General features: G+C 50.0%; 1 protein-coding gene across 3 annotated transcripts in view; it reads left to right on the plus strand.

Annotated features, from left to right (window-relative positions):
* The first annotated feature begins 9 nt into the window (after positions 1 to 9).
* Positions 10 to 21593, plus strand: part of braf (B-Raf proto-oncogene, serine/threonine kinase) — a 27986-nt gene continuing 6402 nt past the window's right edge. For 2 of the 3 annotated variants that reach the window (XR_003933307.1, XM_030113428.1), the window contains exons 1-10: positions 10 to 174; positions 13433 to 13534; positions 13632 to 13919; positions 14028 to 14131; positions 15980 to 16082; positions 16199 to 16347; positions 20669 to 20788; positions 20855 to 21014; positions 21169 to 21208; positions 21494 to 21593. The exon at positions 21494 to 21593 is cut by the window's right edge and continues 29 nt beyond it. Coding sequence is in view for 2 of the 3 variants with exons in the window: in XM_030113428.1 (XP_029969288.1) it covers positions 19 to 174; positions 13433 to 13534; positions 13632 to 13919; positions 14028 to 14131; positions 15980 to 16082; positions 16199 to 16347; positions 20669 to 20788; positions 20855 to 21014; positions 21169 to 21208; positions 21494 to 21593 (1322 nt within the window). In the remaining variant the exon portion in view is untranslated. The remainder of the gene's footprint in view (positions 175 to 13432; positions 13535 to 13631; positions 13920 to 14027; positions 14132 to 15979; positions 16083 to 16198; positions 16348 to 20668; positions 20789 to 20854; positions 21015 to 21168; positions 21209 to 21493) is intronic. The other variant, XM_030113429.1, reaches the window with a different exon arrangement.

Raw genomic sequence — 21593 nt, forward strand, 5'->3', positions numbered from 1 at the left:
CGCTGCTCGCAGTTTAAAATGGCGGCGTTGAGCAGCGCCGAGTCTCCACCGCCCGTCTTTAACGGAGACAGCAGGGAGCGGGAGGCGGGCGCGGAGCCGGGCCTGGAGGAGCTGGGAGCGGCGCTGGACCCGTCCTGCCCGCCGGGGCTGCCCGGAGGACCGCAGGACGAGGAGGTAGGCTGCCTGGCTCGGCGGGCCGCCGGCAGCGGCGGGCAGAGGGGGACCCGGGCTCCGAGGACCGGGAGGAGGGGGGGGGGGGGATGTCGGATGGAAAGGTGGAGGAAACACCGGGCCGGGGGGGCGGATGGAGGGGCTCTGCGGCGGCGGGGGCCCGCGCCGTGCTCCGGGGGCGGAGGGTCGGTGAGCGGAGCTCCGAGCCCAGAAATGCGACAGTGATGCGGGAGGGGGGAGCTGCACGGCCCGGTGTGTTTATCCAGGCCCCGGTCCGTCCACACTGCAGCTCACACACACACACTGTTGACACAACAAAGACACGCAGTTACAGCTCGGTTTCACGCAGAGTTGCGGGTTCGTGTCCGGCTGTGGCTGCTCCGCTCCGGGGGGGTGGAGGAGGAGCAGGAGGCGCGGGCTGCCAGGAGTCGTGCTCCTCATCCTGGAGGGGCAGCGGGCTCAGGTCAGAGGCCTCGGTGCAGGACTGGTGGGGTCTCTGTGGGTCTGCAGACCCTCTGTAGTGGTTCTGTGTGGACCGGTCTCTGAGTGAAGAACGGATCCCTGCTTCAGTCCGTCTGTGTCCAAACAGCCTCCGTCCCCCAGGATCTGATCAGCTGTCAGTACGCTCATCCGGCTCTCTCTCTCTCACTCTCTCACTCTCTCTCACACACACACACACACACACACACACACACCGTGACAGGAAGCCTTCACCTGCACAGGTAGAACATGCAGAGTCCACACAACAGGGCCTGGACTCAAACTGTGGACCCTCTGCAGTGCAGTGAGAGAGCTCACCACTACGCCACTGTGCAGCTGGGCAGCAGTTCAGTATTGTAGTGTGTGAGGTGGACAGACGTGGTCCTCTGCCCGGGTGGAGGCGCTGCAGGTGGAGCAGCTGGCTCCAGAGGTCAGCTCCGTTATGCTCCTGTCATCAACACACTACAGTGAAACCCTGCAGGGACCAGACCTGGTCTGGCTCGGCCCCTGGTCTGGACCAGACCTGGTCTGGCTCGGCCCCTGGTCTGGACCAGACCTGGTCTGGCTCGGCCCCTGGTCTGGACCAGACCTGGTCTGGCTCGGCCCCTGGTCTGGACCAGACCTGGTCTGGCTCGGCCCCTGGTCTGGACCAGACCTGGTCTGGCTCGGCCCCTGGTCCACCTCAGGATGAGACCACTAAACCAAGCTCAAGATGAGAGAAATGTGTTGAAGCAGGTGACCTTTGACCCTGTGTGTATCTTATGGACAGTTCCACTCATTTAAAAGGCTCCAATACCTGTAATACACCCTCCATGCACTAGTGGGAGCTAAAGAATAGATAGCAGTCCTTGCAGCAGTGCCAGAGGAAGCTCCCTGCAACCAAGGAGCTGTAGAGCCTCCATCTGGGTTTCCGTTATCCGGTAATTACCAGACTTTGACCGGTAAAATCTGCCGAAGTCCGACATATTTTAACACCACCGGTCAAAATGTCTGGTGAAAAATATTCCCTCCAAGCTCAATTTTTATTTGAATATTCCCTCCAAGCAAAATTTGAATAAAAAAAAAGGCAATTTCCACGTCGTTCTATTGAAAAACAACAACAATAAAACCTCGAATTTTATCTTTTATGAATAAGCCTGGTCTACGTGGAAAAAACCCTTTTTTTTTCAGGCGGAACTAAACTTGTAGCAGTGTTTCATTACTCCGACAAAGCACAACAACAATACAGCGGGAGACACGTGGAAACAGGCGAAACTTAAAGACTGTTTTAATAAACAAAATAGTTCAGAGGAGAAAGGGTCAGAGCGCGATCGAGCCCAGATGTCATGGTCGCTGGTGCGGATCCTGATTGTCATTATTGCCCCCGATGCACACTGGATGCGGTCCGGCTCCGGTCCGGCTCCGGTCCGGCTCCGGTCCGGCTCCGGTCCGGCTCCGGAGCCGCTGCGGAGCTCCGGTCTCTTTCCGCAAGGATCCTATTTGTCCGGACGCCGCAGCCCTACCGCGTCAATCCAGACAGAAGCAAGTCGGGTGACGGAAGGAAACCCGATACGTGTTCCAACATAAGTGACTTCAGAATAAAATCTGTCGTGTTTTTGCCTTAATATTCAGTTTTTTTACTTCTTCTGGTAGAACACAGAACAAACAACGTCATGTAGTCACTATACGCTTTAGAAGAATGAACGGTTTTGTACTTCATCACTGCTGAAAAGTCAAATGATTCCAAAATGGCTCAAAACATCTCTGTGACCGGAGCAGCTCCGTGTTGCCAGATTGGGCGGGTTTCTGCCAAATCAAGCTCCTTTTTTGAACACGTCGGACGGGTTGATGAAATGATTATGTGTTTATGACGTGTTTTTATCATACAAATACGGTTTTAACGTGCATTTTCATCCAAGATGGAGGTTTGGGCTGCTTTCTATTGAGCAAAACGGGGTTCAAATTGTCTACGGGGGATAACGACAGATCTGGCAACCTCCTCCAGCAGACTGCAGAGACACCGCAGGTGGTGTGAATTGGGGCTGTCACGATTAGGAGTTTTAGGAGACGATTGAGTAGACTTATATATATAGCCTGATCTTTGGGCATATTTTTGAATAAATTCCCCTAACATTCTATTGAAATGTAGTCCACACGAAATTTGACAGAATTTGAAAAGTTCCCAACCCCGCCCCCCACCCCCACCTGATAATATTTGACCGGGAAATCAAACGCTTGTCCGGTAAATTGAAAACCTGCCGGTCACGTTGTCCGGTGCCATTTTTTTTACAGTGGAAACCCTGGTCACTATAGAGGAGCTGTAGAGTCACTATAGAGGAGCTGTAGAGTCGCTATAGAGGAGCTGTAGAGTCACTATAGAGGAGCTGTAGAGTCACTATAGAGGAGCTGTAGAGTCACTATAGAGGAGCTGTAGAGTCACTATAGAGGAGCTGTAGAGCCACTATAGAGGAGCTGTAGAGTCACTATAGAGGAGCTGTAGAGTCACTATAGAGCAGCTGTAGAGTCACTATAGAGGAGCTGTAGAGTCACTATAGAGGAGCTGTAGAGTCACTATAGAGGAGATGTAGAGTCACTATAGAGGAGCTGTAGAGTCACTATAGAGGAGATGTAGAGTCACTATAGAGGAGATGTAGAGTCACTATAGAGGAGCTGTAGAGTCACTATAGAGGAGATGTAGAGTCACTATAGAGGAGCTGTAGAGTCACTATAGAGGAGATGTAGAGTCACTATAGAGGAGCTGTAGAGTCACTATAGAGGAGATGTAGAGTCACTATAGAGGAGCTGTAGAGTCACTATAGAGGAGCTGTAGAGTCACTATAGAGGAGCTGTAGAGTCACTATAGAGGAGCTGTAGAGTCACTATAGAGGAGATGTAGAGTCACTATAGAGGAGCTGTAGAGTCACTATAGAGGAGCTGTAGAGTCACTATAGAGGAGCTGTAGAGCCACTATAGAGGAGCTGTAGAGTCACTATAGAGGAGCTGTAGAGTCACTATAGAGGAGCTGTAGAGCCACTATAGAGGAGCTGTAGAGTCTCTATAGAGGAGCTGTAGAGCCACTATAGAGGAGCTGTAGAGTCTCTATAGAGGAGCTGTAGAGTCTCTATAGAGGAGCTGTAGAGTCTCTATAGAGGAGCTGTAGAGTCACTATAGAGGAGATGTAGAGTCACTATAGAGGAGCTGTAGAGTCTCTATAGAGGAGCTGTAGAGTCACTATAGAGGAGATGTAGAGTCACTATAGAGGAGCTGTAGAGTCTCTATAGAGGAGCTGTAGAGTCTCTATAGAGGAGATGTAGAGTCACTATAGAGGAGCTGTAGAGTCTCTATAGAGGAGATGTAGAGCCACTATAGAGGAGATGTAGAGTCACTATAGAGGAGCTGTAGAGTCACTATAGAGGAGATGTAGAGTCACTATAGAGGAGCTGTAGAGTCACTATAGAGGAGATGTAGAGTCACTATAGAGGAGCTGTAGAGTCACTATAGAGGAGATGTAGAGTCACTATAGAGGAGCTGTAGAGCCACTATAGAGGAGCTGTAGAGTCTCTATAGAGGAGCTGTAGAGCCGCTATAGAGGAGCTGTAGAGTCGCTATAGAGGAGCTGTAGAGTCGCTATAGAGGAGCTGTAGAGTCACTATAGAGGAGCTGTAGAGTCACTATAGAGGAGCTGTAGAGTCACTATAGAGGAGCTGTAGAGTCACTATAGAGCAGCTGTAGAGTCACTATAGAGGAGCTGTAGAGTCACTATAGAGGAGATGTAGAGTCACTATAGAGGAGATGTAGAGTCACTATAGAGGAGATGTAGAGTCACTATAGAGGAGCTGTAGAGTCACTATAGAGGAGATGTAGAGTCACTATAGAGGAGCTGTAGAGTCACTATAGAGGAGCTGTAGAGCCACTATAGAGGAGCTGTAGAGTCACTATAGAGGAGCTGTAGAGTCTCTATAGAGGAGCTGTAGAGCCACTATAGAGGAGCTGTAGAGTCTCTATAGAGGAGCTGTAGAGTCACTATAGAGGAGATGTAGAGTCACTATAGAGGAGCTGTAGAGTCTCTATAGAGGAGCTGTAGAGTCTCTATAGAGGAGATGTAGAGTCACTATAGAGGAGCTGTAGAGTCTCTATAGAGGAGATGTAGAGCCACTATAGAGGAGATGTAGAGTCACTATAGAGGAGCTGTAGAGCCACTATAGAGGAGATGTAGAGTCACTATAGAGGAGCTGTAGAGCCACTATAGAGGAGCTGTAGAGCCACTATAGAGCAGCTGTAGAGCCGCTATAGAGGAACTGTAGAGCCACTATAGAGGAGCTGTAGAGTCACTATAGAGGAGCTGTAGAGTCACTATAGAGGAGCTGTAGAGTCACTATAGAGGAGATGTAGAGTCACTATAGAGGAGCTGTAGAGTCACTATAGAGGAGATGTAGAGTCGCTATAGAGGAGATGTAGAGTCGCTATAGAGGAGCTGTAGAGTCACTATAGAGGAGATGTAGAGTCACTATAGAGGAGATGTAGAGTCGCTATAGAGGAGGTTTACCAATGAAACTTGGTTACATTTTCAGTTTTCAGGATTTATGTATTTACATTTTGCACATACTGCAGTAACTGGAGGTGGGACAAAATTGAGTCACATTGATTAGCAGTTTTAAAATTGATTTTAATTATTCAAATATCCATTTTTTTTTCGACCCCAAGAATTTTAAAACCATTTGTTTAGAAGACGGGTTGTAGAATGGTTTGTGCAGCAGAGGGCAAAATGTTGATCTCCATCTCTTGTCCTTCTCCATCCCGTCGCAGTGTCACATCTGAGCAAAAATAACCTTTTTTTAAAAAACGTTCCGAGATAAAACCCCAGCATCACTTTTTAAATTCAAAGTCTGGACATGTTTTGGATTTTTTTGTTTTGAAGTGAAACAGCTGACATTTGAAAACTCTTTGAAAACGGGTTAAATTTGACTTTTGAAGCAGTGACTTTGTTTGAAGGAGCAGTTCGCTGTTAAGCTCCATACTCCATGATCATTCTGCTCGAAAAGCTTCACATGTGAAAGTACTTTTCTTCCCAAAACCAAGTTTACTGCAAACTCATTTTTTTATGAACCAGTCTACCATTAGTACTGTTAGTGTAGTTAGTATAGTACTAGTTAGGGTTGCAAAATTCCGGGAATTTTTGAAGTTGGACACTTTCCATGGGAATTAACGGAAATACAGAGTTTCCCCTACATACACTTTACTTGGGTGGGCCGCCCAAGTAGATTGACACCCGCCCAAGAAGATGAATGGAAAAAAAAAAAAACGCGCGGTCTGTCTCTCACACTGGGTGTCAGGCTCGCGCACCCCCGTGTACTCTGATCTCTGGACACATAGCATGGAAGCATGCTAGTTTAGCCGCTAGCGGCTACAGGCTAACAGCCTGCAGGCTGCAGATTAATGCTGGTCGACCGTCCCGGACAGTAAAACTTATAATCAGCTCGATTGGCTGATTTTTCCTGCAGAAGCTCCTCATGCTGTTTTATTGAGCAGGCTGTATGTTCTGGTGTTGTGTTTGTTTATATGACGCTGCGTGTGCAGCTCCGAGTCCTGCTCCGTGTCTTCTTCTCTATTTTGGAGTTGCTGTGTCAGAGTGACAGCGCCATCTGAAGGCCTGGCGGGTGAACTACATCGTTTTGAGTCCTTGTTATGTTGCGTGGATGTAGATATTTCCTGAAGCGATGCTGTATGGACAGGAAACTGAGAAAGAGATTGTAAACAAATAAGTTGGGCTCATTTGTAATTCAGGGACAGGTAGACGTCCAGTTGTGTTCCATTCTCAGCTGCTCAAAACACCACATCACACTGGAAACATCTGGAACCACGGAACATTAATAATTTTCTATAGTCTTCCAGTCATCGGATTTTCCCTAAAACCCACAGAGAAAACATTTACATTACCAGCAGAGTTCTGTCGGATTTGGACGTCTGTTGCTGTGAAAGTTAGGATACATAGATATGTTTTGTACCCTAATCTTGATAAATGTAATAGCATTTCAAGAAAATTGACCCCATTCAATGAGAAATAAAATAATAATAATGTTTGCACCACCTGAGCCCACAGTAAACTGTCATAAATTTAATCCAGTACAATAAAAAGTTGTGATTAAATACCCCCCCAAGTAGATAATTATCGTCCATTTATCGTTATCGAGGTGAACTGCTTAATATTATCGTGATATTGATTTGAGGCTATATCGCCCAGCTCTAGTAAGTGATTTAAACCATAATGCATAAGAGCACAATGTGAATGATTTCAGTTAATTTTCTTGTGCTCTTTTGCATTCTGGTTATGCAAGTTTTTTTTCTCTTTTAGATCAAAACTGAACTGAGGAACAGGCTGCAAGGGGAGCATCTTGCTGCATGCATGCGCATCAGCATAAGTGGACCTGACCCCCGATCCTTTCTGTACCGAAAGGCATTGGAGATCTTTTTTACTAAACCAAGAAAATACACTGCTCTGACACAAACTGTCAGCTTTGCAACTCGCTTTGCAAGTGGCTTTAAATGGCTATTTACCTTCATTTTTTTTATTTCGCTTTTCTTTTTGGTTCTGTTTATGTTAAAGCAGGCTTAAGATGTATCTAGAATAAATAATACATAGTTCATAAACCAGTTTGACAAGGTTATTGTGAATGCACTTATCAAAGACCGCAACGTCCTCCTACACCGCCCGGCCCACCACCACAAGTAAATTCTCAACCGAGGGGAAACACTGGGAATATATAGGAATTAATGGGAACATATGGGAATAAATAACAAAATTTATCCAAAATTGAAGGTTGGCCCTTAACAGGGAACTTAAATTTTGTTGGGGGGAATATATTGTAGCATAGTCTTGGCTAAAACAAGAAGATTTAATGCAAGCCCACTCCTCCATCACTGCACACAGCACACTGCTTACTGCAGGGCTACTGAGGCCACGCCCCCTACATGCACTGAGCATTCCTCCATCACTGCACAGCTGATTTCTTGAAGCCTGCTGGACACACTTTAGAGCTCAAAGCACAACACTATTGAAGCCACACATTTGAGCCGCGGACTATATAAAGTCAAAGTAAGTTTTGATAATATCATGGGGTAAATATATTTACCCAGGCCCTGTTAACTTGCAAATATTAAATAAAAACGTATTAATACAGTTGCAGTAGCTAACTAGCTGGTAAGTTAGGTGCTAAATGAAAGCTAGTTTCCGTTTGATTGACCGTTTAAGAGGCTAGCTTATTATGGTGGTAGCTAGCTCAAATTTGATGCTGTTTCTTCTGCAGATTGGTGAGGGAGGGGCTTAGTATTTACTCAACATTCATGTTTTGGTTTATTAAAATAATTGTTCATGCAAGAATAAAAACTAAAGCTGTACTGACATGAACCTGTTGAAATGTGATGTTTTTGTAATATTTTGCATGGATGTCTGCTTATAACAAAAAAAAATCACATTTATGTTTGGATATGATAGTTTGTTCAAATTACCCCCAATTTCCAGTTAATTCCCATTAAGTCCCATAATTCCATAATTCCCGTATTTACCATGGAAAGTTTCTAATTTGGAATATTTCCAAAATTCCCCAGCTTAACTTCCCATGGAAAGTTTCTGGAAATTTGCTGGAAATTTTCTGCCCCTTTGCAACCCTAGTACTAGTATTTGTATAGTTCTAGTTTTAGTAGTTCTGTACCACTGTCCACTGTTGAGTCAATGAAAGTAACTTCAGGTCACCGTTCAGATATACTAGTTTAACAGTAATTAAAATTTTATGCTGCAGAGTGTTTTGTCTTATATTGATTTGCAGTTTAAGATAATCCCAGTATGTCCTGTATTTTAAGACGACATGAGGATGAAATGCTTTGAAGAGAACCATGTGTCTTATGCTGTTTTAGAGTTAGGTTAAGGGTAAGGGTTAACAACCCTCACACTGCGCCACAAAACACCATGAAAAAATGGAATGGGGAAAGAAGCACGTCGTCCTGATGATAACCGGGATCCTGAATGTTCAGGACCGCTGGCTGGAGGCTCTGTGTTTACCTGGAGGCCCTGTGTTTACCTGGAGGCTCTGTGTTTACCTGGAGGCTCTGTGTTTACCTGGAGGCTCTGCGTTTACCTGGAGGCCCTGTGTTTACCTGGAGGCTCTGTGTTTACCTGGAGGCCCTGTGTTTACCTGGAGGCTCTGTGTTTACCTGGAGGCTCTGTGTTTACCTGGAGGCTCTGCGTTTACCTGGAGGCCCTATGTTTACCTGGAGGCTCTGTGTTTACCTGGAGGCTCTGTGTTTACCTGGAGGCTCTGTGTTTACCTGGAGGCTCTGTGTTTACCTGGAGGCTCTGTGTTTACCTGGAGGCCCTGTGTTTACCTGGAGGCTCTGTGTTTACCTGGAGGCTCTGTGTTTACCTGGAGGCCCTGTGTTTACCTGGAGGCTCTGTGTTTACCTGGAGGCTCTGTGTTTACCTGGAGGCTCTGTGTTTACCTGGAGGCTCTGTGTTTACCTGGAGGCTCTGTGTTTACCTGGAGGCTCTGTGTTTACCTGGAGGCTCTGTGTTTACCTGGAGGCTCTGTGTTTACCTGGAGGCTCTGTGTTTACCTGGAGGCTCTGTGTTTACCTGGAGGCTCTATGTTTACCTGGAGGCTCTGTGTTTACCTGGAGGCTCTGTGTTTACCTGGGGGGTATTGCACAAAACCAGGATAAGGGATGAAGCCGGCAAACTGTTGTTATCCTGTGGTGATCTTGTTATCCTGGATTAAGTTAGCCTCTAGTCGGTTGCACAAAAGCTGGCCAAGTTTATCCCGGACAGTCACCATGGTGATTTATTCTCTGCAGCTAGCTGCTCCACAGCAGGCTAACTACCAGGATCAGATTAAACTGCTGTCAACAATGTGAGAAATGGGCGTGGTTTACAGCATTTCCTGGATTTTTACACACATTACATCATTTAATCCTCCTGCAGCCAAATCTTATTACTGTATTCGTTGCTTCTGCAGGGTCTGGTTGATTTTAGTATTATTTTGTTGCTCAGATTATATGAAGACCAACATAACTTTCAACACAGACGTTTCAGAATCCTTTCTTTATTAATACAAGTCCTACAATAAAAGGTTCACAATTATTGTAAAGACAATGGAAAAAAAAAACCTTAATGAAATTGGTACTAAACCACACTGATGTAAAAAATAAAGAATAAGAAATAAAATAAAACAACCCTGAAGCTACGCAATGAGTAAAATGAGAAACAAAGGAAAAATAAATGTCTCACACCACTGAAATGGACACAGTATAACAGACAGCATCATTTTGTCTTAACTGTCTCCTGAAAATAGGAAAATCGTCCTATTTCAGGACTCCAGCTTTAGGAGTGAACGGTCCCACATCATTCTGACTCCACTCTTTTAACAGCTACAGTCATACAGAAATTCATTCTCAGAAGAAACAGTTTCATCACTTCATTTGATAATTGCTCTTTGGGTTACACTTAAGTAACTCACCAGACTGCAGAATATTTTCTGTCTGGTTTTCACCTGCTGCAGGTTCTTTTCTGGCCGACAGGTTTGTTCTTAGTCCAAAAAGGTTCATTGGTCTTCCAAGTTATAATCCAAAACAAAGGTTCATTTCAAAAGACCAGGGAGGTATTTTGTTATTTACCTGACAGTTTCGGCAGCTGTCAGCTGTCTTCTTCAGAGAGTCACGTGATGTTGTGGTGACGTATCTTGTCAGCTGATTTATACAGGTTTTGGCGCTATTCTCCCACTGGTGGAAGCGGGAGAACAGCGCCATCTCTGAAGAAGACAGCTGACAGCTGCCGAAACTGTCAGGTAAATAACAAAATACCTCCCTGGTCTTTTGAAATGAACCTTTGTTTTGGTTTAGGTTTGTTCTTCATGACAGATGAGGATGAAACAGAACACAGCATGAGGACAATTGATTCAATAGATAACACGACACAGAGTTGAAATTTTCTTAAATACATATCCTAAATATTGGCAAAATGCTGTTTCCCCCGTGTATTTCCTGTATTTTATTATCATTTTTGTATGATCATAATCATGGATCATATACAGAATGAGGCCATTTTTAGTGGATGATCTGAGCGTCACTGTTTCACTTTAATAAAGCTGCGGCCTGCATGCAGTACTTGTTCTCACCATTGAAGCGCGGGGGCGCTATGTCTTAAACGTCACTTAAAGCAGACGTACAGGCTGGAATATATGGAGTGAAATTAATGGATGTGTTTTGTGTAAAGTCCTCGCTCTGGGGCACCCCCCTTTTTAAGAGAGCCCCCCCTACAGCCGCGGTATAGTCCACACTGCTGCTCATCCCGTGTGAAGTAAGACGCTCGTCCTTGTTCCATTTTCAATCTGTGATTCTGTGATTCTGTGATCGATGGCGTGGTCTTCTGAAGAACGCCGTGAACGCACACTTATCCTGATGCTCCACACCTGGCTGGAGTAAGCCGCGTCTTTTCATCCAGGCTCGGCAAACGTGCAACCGATTAATCTGAGAAAACACCGACTAGGCTGACTCAAGCCGCGCATTTTCATTTATCCTGGATGTATTTATCCGACTTTTGTGCAATACCCCCTGGAGGCTCTGTGTTTACCTGGAGGCTCTATGTTTACCTGGAGGCTCTATGTTTACCTGGAGGCTCTATGTTTACCTGGAGGCTCTGTGTTTACCTGGAGGCTCTACGTTTACCTGGAGGCTCTACGTTTACCTGGAGGCTCTATGTTTACCTGGAGGCTCTATGTTTACCTGGAGACTCTGTGTTTACCTGGAGGCTCTATGTTTACCTGGAGGCTCTATGTTTACCTGGAGGCTCTATGTTTACCTGGAGGCTCTATGTTTACCTGGAGGCTCTATGTTTACCTGGAGGCTCTGTGTTTACCTGGAGGCTCTACGTTTACCTGGAGGCTCTACGTTTACCTGGAGGCTCTATGTTTACCTGGAGGCTCTATGTTTACCTGGAGACTCTGTGTTTACCTGGAGGCTCTATGTTTACCTGGAGGCTCTATGTTTACCTGGGGGCTCTATGTTTACCTGGAGACTCTGTGTTTGGTGTTACCAGGTGACCACTCGGGGTGTGGCGAGACACTCATCTGACGGGACAACTCTCCATATTCGTGCCACGATCACGAGACGAGATGAGATTTAAGAAAACTAAAATGAGAAAATATATGACTGGGAAAACAGATCTTTTTAATTTTAACAGTCATACAGGTGCGTGTTGAGAACAGGTCTAATGAGGGGACACCCTACAGTCCAAAGGTGTGGCGTCTCCTGGAGACAGGTGTCTCTTCAGAGGGATGGGCTATGAGGACTAAACGGAGGACATGTTTAGAAGGACAGAGTTGGAGCTCAGTGCTGAAAATGAGACATATAAGAAACTGCGCAGTAATTCCAGGAAGAGCCTGATTGCTGTGATGGTTAATGAAGGCTTTTCTCTTAATCATTGATGAGGGTGTGAATAATTCTGGACGTGACTCTTTTTGTCCAGATGTAGATAAAAGCAGAGACATGTCCATCAGCTCTGAATGTAACAGCTCCTGAAAGACAGAGGAGCTGGTTCTTGTAATATAATGCGGTCCAGGAACTTTTGCAAGAACTTTCAGCACTTCCTGCGTTTTCCCAGCATGCCTCAGTCATCGTTATTCAATCGTTATTGCTCTCAGGCTGTGGTTTGTTGAAGTAGAGGATCCTGATGGGCTGACAGTGTTCTTCTGAGCAGCACCACTCAGTAACTTCATGTTAAATTAGTCACTTTGGTTTCGACACTGTAGCAGCTGAGGCTGATTCATGCTGAGCCTCATGCAGTGGTCCCAGTGGTTCAGGATGCTCATGCTAAAGGAAACCCACGGAGGGCTGTAGGAGCGGACTCTGGGAGCAGCTTAGATCAGAACGTGGGACTGGACTCTGATCCAGAGGATCAGATCGAACCCTCTTCAGTTTAGAGGTCAGAGTAGCTAAAAAGCCTCTGATTTACCCTCCAGGTTTCCGGATTTCAGAGGATTCTAAAGACTCTGTCCTTCAGTCTGAGGAGCTCCTCTCTCTTCACTGGTTCCAGGTCTTTATTTGAGCTCCCATTAAGAGAGAACACGGAGAACAGTACACTGTAAACATTAAGAGTGGAGAACACGGACATTCATATGGACAGAACATCCAGTTGGATTGTTGTTACTGTCAAGTCTAAAACTATCAAGTCCAGAAGAATCTGGACCGGGATCGGGACCAGGACCAGGAGAATCTGGACCAGAACGAGGACCAGGACCAGTGGAATCTGGACTGAGAGTCGTGCCCCTCTGGACTAAAACCTTGCTGATTGTCCGTCACTTCAAATGGAGCCTGAGACAGATATCTGGACACAGTGTGGACACTGGACCTGTTGACAGTCCACTAAGACCGGTCCTGTTGGGTGAAAGGGTCTGTCATGAACACTCTGTGAAGTGATCCAGGTTCAGTCCTCTGGGTCGTGGCCCCGCTTCACACAGGCTTCACACAGGTGCTGGTGACTGCAGAAGCCATGTGGTGTTGGCCGCTGCTCCTGGTTTTTACACATGAAGCCCAGCAGGGGGCGCATGCTGCATCAGGGGGAAGCTGGGATCTCCGTGTGTGTGTGTGTGTGTGTGTGTGTGTGTGTGTGTGTGTGTGTGTGTGTGTGTGTGTGTGTGTGTGTGTGTGTGTGTGTGTGTGTGTGTGTGTGTGTGTGTGTGTGTGTGTGTGTGTGTGTGTGTGTGTGTGTGTGTGTGTGCGAGGGCGCTCTGCTGACCTGTGGTGTGTGTGTCTGCAGATCTGGAACATCAAACAGATGATCAAGCTGACACAGGAACACCTGGAGGCTCTTCTGGACAAGTTTGGAGGCGAGCACAACCCCCCCTCCATATACCTGGAGGTAGGCGTGGCTCGGAGCTGCAGGGGTGCTGACCTGGTGCTGGAGCCGTGCAGTCAGGGTGTGTGTGTGTGTGTGTGTGTGTGTGTGTGTGTGGCAGGCCTATGAGGAGTACACCAGTAAGCTGGACGCGCTGCAGCAGCGGGAGCAGCAGCTGCTGGAGGCCATGGGGGGCGGGGCAGACTTCTCCTGCTCCCCGACGGTCCCGGCCCTCCTGGAGGTCAAGATGGGAGGGGGCTGCGCGGCGGGAGGGGGGCCGCAGCCCTTCCCCTCCGCCCCCAACACCCTGGCCGTCCTGCAGACCCCCAACGACGCCGCCCGGGTCAACCTGCGCTCCCCCCAGAAGCCCATCGTCAGGGTGTTCCTGCCCAACAAGCAGAGGACCGTGGTACGTCTGAGGGTCCTGCTGGGCCTGACCCCACACACACACACACACACACAGACTCTGCGGGGCTTTGGGAGTGGGGTCTGACTGGAGACGTCCCTGTCTGTCCAGGTCCCGGCCCGCTGCGGCATGACAGTCAGGGACTCGCTGAAGAAAGCTCTGATGATGCGAGGCCTCATCCCAGAGTGCTGCGCTGTCTACAGGATACAGGACGGGTGAGTCGCTCCGCCACCCATCCACCTCCCTGACAGGTCCGTGACGTGGTGAACACCGTCACCCACCCACCCCCTACAGCAGGGGTGTTCAACCTGCGGCTCTAAAGCGGCTCCTTTCACGGCATGAAATGTAAATAAAGATTTCAGTCTTTATTCTAGTGACACGCCACAGTGTTATTCACAATGATTCGTCACTCTTGGTTCAAAAGGGATTAAAAAACAAGAAGAGTTGGGGTAAATGGCAAATCGCAAGGAATGAGGGGAAAGTGTGTGGGGGGGGGGGGGGAGTGAAATGTCTAGAATTTCTAAAAGCTGAAAATTCAGTATGGTTTTTAAAAAACATGCAAAGCTGGTTGAAATGGTTAAAACAGCTGACAAAAAAGCTTTAAACCGACTCTAAGGAACTTTTCAACCTTAATAAAACATTTTAATATCTTTTGTGATGATACATCGACTTCCAGCAGCTGAATGACCCTCTGTCAGCCTGAGGGCGTCAGTGTTGCTTCACTTGGACTGAGCAGCTGTGAGGAGGGTGGGAGGAACCCTGCTCACTGAAACACTCCAGATGTGCGGACTGCTTTACGGCATGCGTCACATCATGATGGAACATTGTTTATCCATTAGATTCATGACCTCGTCGCTATCCGTCCTTCACACAGCCGCTGGAAACAAATGAAGGCCAGTTCAGTCCGACAGCACGCCACCGGGAGCAGCATGTTACCACGCCACGCGCTAGGCCTCATGGGAACTGTAGTATTCCTTCAGTCAAACACTACCGCTTTTGTCCACTGGTGGCCGCCAAAATCAACGAAAACTGAAAGTTCCTTAGTGTTGCTTTAAAAGTGCTGTAGGCAGGATTCCGCATCTCCGCCATCTTGCTCAGGGTTACCTAAGCAAGATGGCGATTTGACCCATCTAAGATGGCGATTTGAAACCCAGCACAGCCAATCCGGTCCCGTTTTCTCTGACATCACGCCCTTATGCAAGTTAAGCCCCTCCCACAAGAACGTGTGACGAACGCCCCTCGACCAATCACAGTTAGAGCCTCATGGGCTCTTCTGATTGGTCAAAGATACCTGGAGCTGTGGAGATTCCTTTTCAGCTCAGAACAGAGACAGATGGAAACGCTGCGCCCTCGCGGTAGAGCAGTTATGCTACACTCCTAAAGGATTATCAATGGATACTCTAACATTTAATCCAAAGAAAACACAGAAACATTAGCATTGACTAGCTAAATCCTGCCCACAGCAGCTTTAAGAGGAGCAAAAAAGACGAAATCAGGTACAAAATAGGCCAAATGTAGTAAAAGGTTGACTATTCTGAACTTTAAACTCCATAAATATGTCAGAGGGTTCGCTGTCATTTTTGTATTCACCTCGTTTTAAAGGTTAAATGTGTTTTACGGCTCCAGAACAGCTGGACCTGGTGGAAAATCACAAAAATGGCTGTTTTGGCCATAAAGGTTGCAGAACCCTGTCCTACAGGATACAGGATGGGTGAGTCGCACCGGCAACACCGTCACCGTCACCTAGTGACGCGGTGAACACCGTCACCCGTCCTGACGTCAGAGCAGAACCGGCACCAGCAGCATGAGGAGGTCGTCTAACGTACAGGAATACTCACAGAACAGCAGGTTTATAGGGAGCTGACCCGGCACCAACAGGATGGCTGGTTAGCTGGTTAGCTGGTTAGCTGGTTAGCTGCTTAGTTATCTGCAGTACTAACAGATGATGGCAATCCTGGGGTTTTCTTGCCATATTTTTTCTGACCAATGCGACTCTTCAGTGGAGGAATGAGAGCGCTGTGAGGCGGCGGGACTGACCGTCTGGCCCTCTGGACGTCCCTCAGGGAGAAGAAGCCCATCGGCTGGGACACCGACATCTCCTGGCTGACGGGGGAGGAGCTGCATGTGGAAGTGCTGGAGAACGTCCCGCTCACCACACACAACTTCGTACGTAGCGTGACCGCCAGAAGCACCGTTCAGGCCCCTGTGTGTGTGCGTGTGTGTGTGTGCGTGTGTGCGTGCGTGTGTGCGTGCGCTCACTGCGTGTGTGTTTGCACCGACAGGTGAGGAAGACCTTCTTCACGCTGGCCTTCTGTGACTTCTGCAGAAAGCTGCTGTTCCAGGGGTTCCGCTGTCAGACCTGTGGCTACAAGTTCCACCAGCGCTGCAGCACCGAGGTTCCCCTCATGTGTGTCAACTACGACCAGCTGGAGTAAGTCCCGGCAGCCGCCGCCGGCCGCAGAGCCGCTCTGCCGTCCGTCCTGTCCGACGGTCCTCCTGAGTTTCACTGACAGCCTTCAGGGATTCTGCTCCTGCTCGGTTTACTCAGAGCAGCCAAACTCACTGAAGTCACCTGAAACTGCTTCATCCCGCTCCACCCACAGGAAGTAACGCTTTATACCGCTCCACCCACAGGAAGTAACGCTTTATACCGCTCCACCCACAGGAAGTAACGCTTTATACCGCTCCACCCACAGGAAGTAACGCTTTATACCGCTCCACCCACAGGAAGTAACGCTTTATACCGCTCCACCCACAGGAAGTAACGCTTTATACCGCTCCACCCACAGGAAGTAACGCTTTATACCGCTCCACCCACAGGAAGTAACGCTTTATACCGCTCCACCCACAGGAAGTAACGCCACCCACAGGACACAGGTCTATTCAAGCTCAAAGATTAAAGTTCCATCCATCTGTCCATTTTCGACCGCTTATCCGGGACTGGGTCTCGGGGGCAGCAGTCTAAGCAGAGACACCCAGACTCACTGTCCAATCCCAAGGCGTTCCCAGTCCAGCCCAGAGACATCGTCCCTCCATCCTGTTCTGGGTTTTCTCCTCATGGTGGGACATGTCCAGAACCCTCCCCAGGGAGGCGTCCAGGAGGTTCCATCCTGTGGTGGCACCTCAGCTGCTCCTCTTGATGTGGAGGAGTAGCGGCTCTACTCTGAGCTCCTCCCCCTGTCTCTAAGGGAGCGTCCAGTCACCCTGTGGAGGAAGCTCATTTCAGCCGCTTGTATCTGGATGTTGTCCGATGAGGTGAGGGTGTGGACGCAGACTGACCAGTAAATCCAGAGCTTGTCCTTTCAGCTCCTTCTTCACCATGACAGACCGAAACAACTGATCCCTGCAGCCGCTGCCCCGATCCTCCTGTCAGTCTCTCCTCCACCCGCCCCCCACTGTGAACAAGACCCCAAGATACTGAAACTCCTCCACCTGGACCAGAGCCTGTCCACCGACCTGGAGAGGACAGACCACCTTCTTCCTGTCCAGGACCATGGCCTCAGATCTGGAGGTGCTGATCCTCATCCCTGTCGCTTCACACTCGGCTGTGAACCCCAGTGCATGATGGTCCAGGTTCCATGAAGCCAGCAGGACAACATCATCTGCATAAAGCAAACCGGACCCCCTCCGGCCCCTGGTCCCCAAACCGGACCCCCTCCGGCCCCTGGCCCCTGAACTGGACCCCCTCTGGCTCCTGGTCCTTGAACCGGACCCCCTCCGGCCCCTGGTCCCCAAACTGGACCCCCTCCAGCTCCTGGTCCCTGAACCGGACCCCCTCTGGCTCCTGGTCCCTGAGCCGGACCCCCTCCGGCTCCTGGTCCCTGAACCGGACCCCCTCCGGCTCCTGGCTGCACCTAGAAATTCTGTCCATAAAGATTCTGAACAGAACCGCTGACAAAGTTCAGCCCTGCTGGAGTCCAGCATGCACCGGGAACAGGTCCGACTTACTGCCGGCAATGTGGACCAGACTCCTACTCCGGTCCTACGGAGACCGGACGGCCCTGATCAAGGGGCCCCGGAGTGTGTATTCCTGGAGCCCCCCCGCAAGACGCCACGAGGGACGCGGTCGAACGCCTTCTCCAAGTCCACAAAGCACATGTGGACTGGTTGGGCGAACTCCCATGAGCCCTCGAGCCCCTATGGAGGGTATAGAGCTGGTCCAGGGTTCCGCGACCAGGATGAAAACTGCATTGTTCCTCCTGAATCCGAGGTTCCACTATCGGTGGAATCCTCCTCTCCAGTACCCTGGAGTAGACTTTCCCGGGGGGGGCTGAGGAGTGTGATCCCCCTATAGAGTTTTTGCAGTCAGGTGACCCGGGGGTTGGCAACCGGAGGACCGCCGCCATATTGGAGTGAAAACAACCAGTGATACGCGGTTTCATTACATACAGTATTGCGCGTTCGTGTTCTTTAACGTTGAAAATGTCGACTTATAAGGAGAGTGGGGATGTTGTTGTGTTGTCAGATCAAGAGGACAATCTGGACGTAACACACAAAGACCGGTACCGGGAGGAACTACAGATTTCAGGCTGCAGCAGGACCCGGACTCAATGCCAGCTGCCTGTTCCAGCCATGCACAGCTGAGACTCAAGAACCCCGTGACCGGGAGTATGCGGACATTTAGTGCGTAGATCTGCTAACTTACATGTCAGTGTTAAACTCCAGGCCAAAATCGACTTGTTCATCACGGAAGTCATTTAACCCGGACCCGGTACCGGATCCAGCAGCCGTCTGCTCCACTTCAACCAGTGTAAAAACTGACAAATATGCTGTGAGGATGATTTCTTTCAACTGTGTCTCAAACCAGAAGCCTTAATCTCACTAACCGAACGCTTCAGCTGCACTTTGACCACCGAGTGTTTGTTTTATAACAACTTTAAAATCCAGACGCGACAATTCGCCACGCCCCCCTCCCCCGCTCCTCCAGACACAAAACGCTACACAACGTAAGATCCGTCTGCTCCACCACAACATAATGGATATCATATGAAACTAGAAAATCTACACTTTAAGAGACAGCAGGCAGAATATTCTCTGAGCCGACCAGCTCCCGCCAGCGGCAAAACAAATCCAAAACCCAGCTTCACATTTCACAGCAGCACCTCAGATCGCATGTTTCTCACACACTTCTTCGCCAAATCTCAAACCTATTCACACCAAACACAACAGATTTTATGTCCTTACCGTTTTGTGGTCATTTTCCATTTATTCACTCTCCTCCGACCAAAATTAGCCACATAGTCCTCTAGAATAGTGAGAGAGCGTCATACGCCTGAATGTTTGTTTTCACTCCAACATGGCCGCGACTCCCCAGAGTGCGTTGCGAGGCCGGGTGTGTGACATCAGCTGCAAATACTGTATAGTTGGAGCACACCCAAACAGGGGGACCACCACCCCGGTCTGCCAATCCAGAGGCACCGTCCCCGACCGCCACGCCCTGTTGCAGAGACGTGTCAACCAAGACAGTCCTGCACATCCAGAGACTTGAGGTATTCGGGGCGAATCTCGGTGACTTCGGCTTGGGTGATGGACGATGGACGAGTCCACCTCTTAGACCTCAGTCCCCCTCTGAGACCTCAAGTCCACCTCTGAGACCTCAGTCCCCCTCTGAGACCTCAGTCCCCCTCTGAGACCTCAGTCCCCCTCTGAGACCTCAGCCTCTGCTTCCTCTACGGAAGACGTGGCGACAGGATTGAGGAGGTCCTCAAAGTCTTCCTTCCACCATCCTATAATGTCCCCAGTGGAGGACAGCAGCTCCTCCCCCCCTGTAAACGGTGAAGACCTGCTTTCCCCTCCTGAGGCGCTGGACGGTTTGCCAGAATTTCTTGGAGGCTGACCGATAGTCCTCCTCCTACACCAGCCCGCTGCCTCTCACCACGGCAACGCCAGAGCAGTGGAGAGTCCAGCCCTTCTCCAGAGGTTGGGTTCCAGAGTCCAGGCTGTGTGTGGAGGTGAGTCCGACTGATCTAGCCGGTACCTCTTGGCCTCCCTCACAAGCTCAGGCTCCTCCCCCCCAACGAGGGGACATTCCATGTCCCGAGAACCAGTCTCTGCTTCGGGCCGAGCCCGGCCGGGCCCCGTGGGCTAAGACCCGGCAACTGGGCACTCGCTTGCGAGCCCCAACCCCAGGCCGGGCTCCAGGGTCTGGGGCTGGACCCCGGCTGCGCCCTACCGGGCGACGTCACGACCTTCATTGTTCCTCTTTCTCATAAGGGCTTTTGACCTGGTCTCAGTCTGACCCGTCACCCAGAACCTGTTTGCCTTGGGAGACTCTACCAGGGGCATCAACCCCCCGACAACACAGCTCCTGGGATCAGGCGGGCGCTCAAACTCCCCCACCACGTTTAGGTGGCAGGTCAGGGGCGAGATTAAAGCTGGTTAAAGAAGCTTCTCTGATTCCTGGAGGACTGGTTCATTCCTCGCCGTATCGTTGAGACCGTCCTGGTTTGTTCCTCGCCGTATCGTTGAGACCGTCCTGGTTCATTCCTCGCCATATCGTTGAGACCGTCCTGGTTTGTTCCTCGCCGTGGCGTTGAGACCGTCCTGGTTTGTTCCTCGCCGTGGCGTTGAGACCGTCCTGGTTTGTTCCTCGCCGTGGCGTTGAGACCGTCCTGGTTTGTTCCTCGCCGTGGCGTTGAGACCGTCCTGGTTTGTTCCTCGCCGTGGCGTTGAGACCGTCCTGTTCCCGCCGTGGAGCTTCAGGACTGCCAGCAGCTCTCTGTTGCTGAACCTCGGTCTTGTCCTTCCTGCAGTTTGCTGCTTGTGTCCAAGTTCTTCGAGCACCACCCGTTCCCTCAGGAGGAGGTGTCCTCTGAGGGCACCACCCCCGTGTCTGAGGTCTGTCCCTCGCTGCCCCCGTCGGACTCCACCGGGTGAGTGAGCAGCGTCCGCCGCCCCGGGTCCCGGACGCCGGCTGACGGCGCTCCGTGTGTCCGCAGGTCCATGTGCCACGCCGCCCTGTCCCCGTCCAAGTCCATCCCCATCCCCCCCAGCTTCCGGCCCAACGAGGAGGACCACCGCAACCAGTTCGGGCAGCGGGACCGCTCGTCCTCCGCCCCCAACGTCCACATCAACACCATCGAGCCCGTCAACATCGACGTGAGTGTTTGAGGAGACGGCGTGGAGGGAGCGATCAGTCAGCTGATGCTCATCACGCTCAGACCACGGTCCTCCACACTACCCTCCCTGAAGCCGCTGAGCCGGGTCTGTCCTGTGATCCGGACTGACTGTTCTCCTGTCGGTTCTCTTTCAGGACCTGATCCGGGATCAGGGTCTGCCGCGGTCTGACGGAGGTAAGGTCCCAGCAGGCCTGGCCGAGGCTCCGTGTCTTTCTGTTTGACCCTCCATCCTGCGTCTGCGTGCTCCGGGTCTGTGTGTGTGTGTGTGTGTGTGTGTGTGCGTGCGTGTGTGTGTGTGTTTGCGTGTGTGTGTGTGTGAGCGTGAGGTTCAGTCCCAGAGCGGCGGCGGCGGCGGCGGCCGGGGGGGTCGGGGTTGGAGGTGTGAGCTGCTCTGGGATGTAGTTAGAGGGGGCCGGGTGAGTCTCAGTGACGGTCTGTCTGTCTCTCTCTGCCCTGCAGCCCCCCCGACCCACCCGACCCACCCCGCCCGCTGCTTGAGGAAGCACCGGACTCGGACCTCAAGCCCCCTCCTATACTCCTACCCCAATGACATAGTCTT

This window comes from Salarias fasciatus, chromosome 17, assembly GCF_902148845.1.
Source record: "Salarias fasciatus chromosome 17, fSalaFa1.1, whole genome shotgun sequence".
In the NCBI taxonomy this organism is placed as follows: Eukaryota; Metazoa; Chordata; class Actinopteri; order Blenniiformes; family Blenniidae; genus Salarias; species Salarias fasciatus.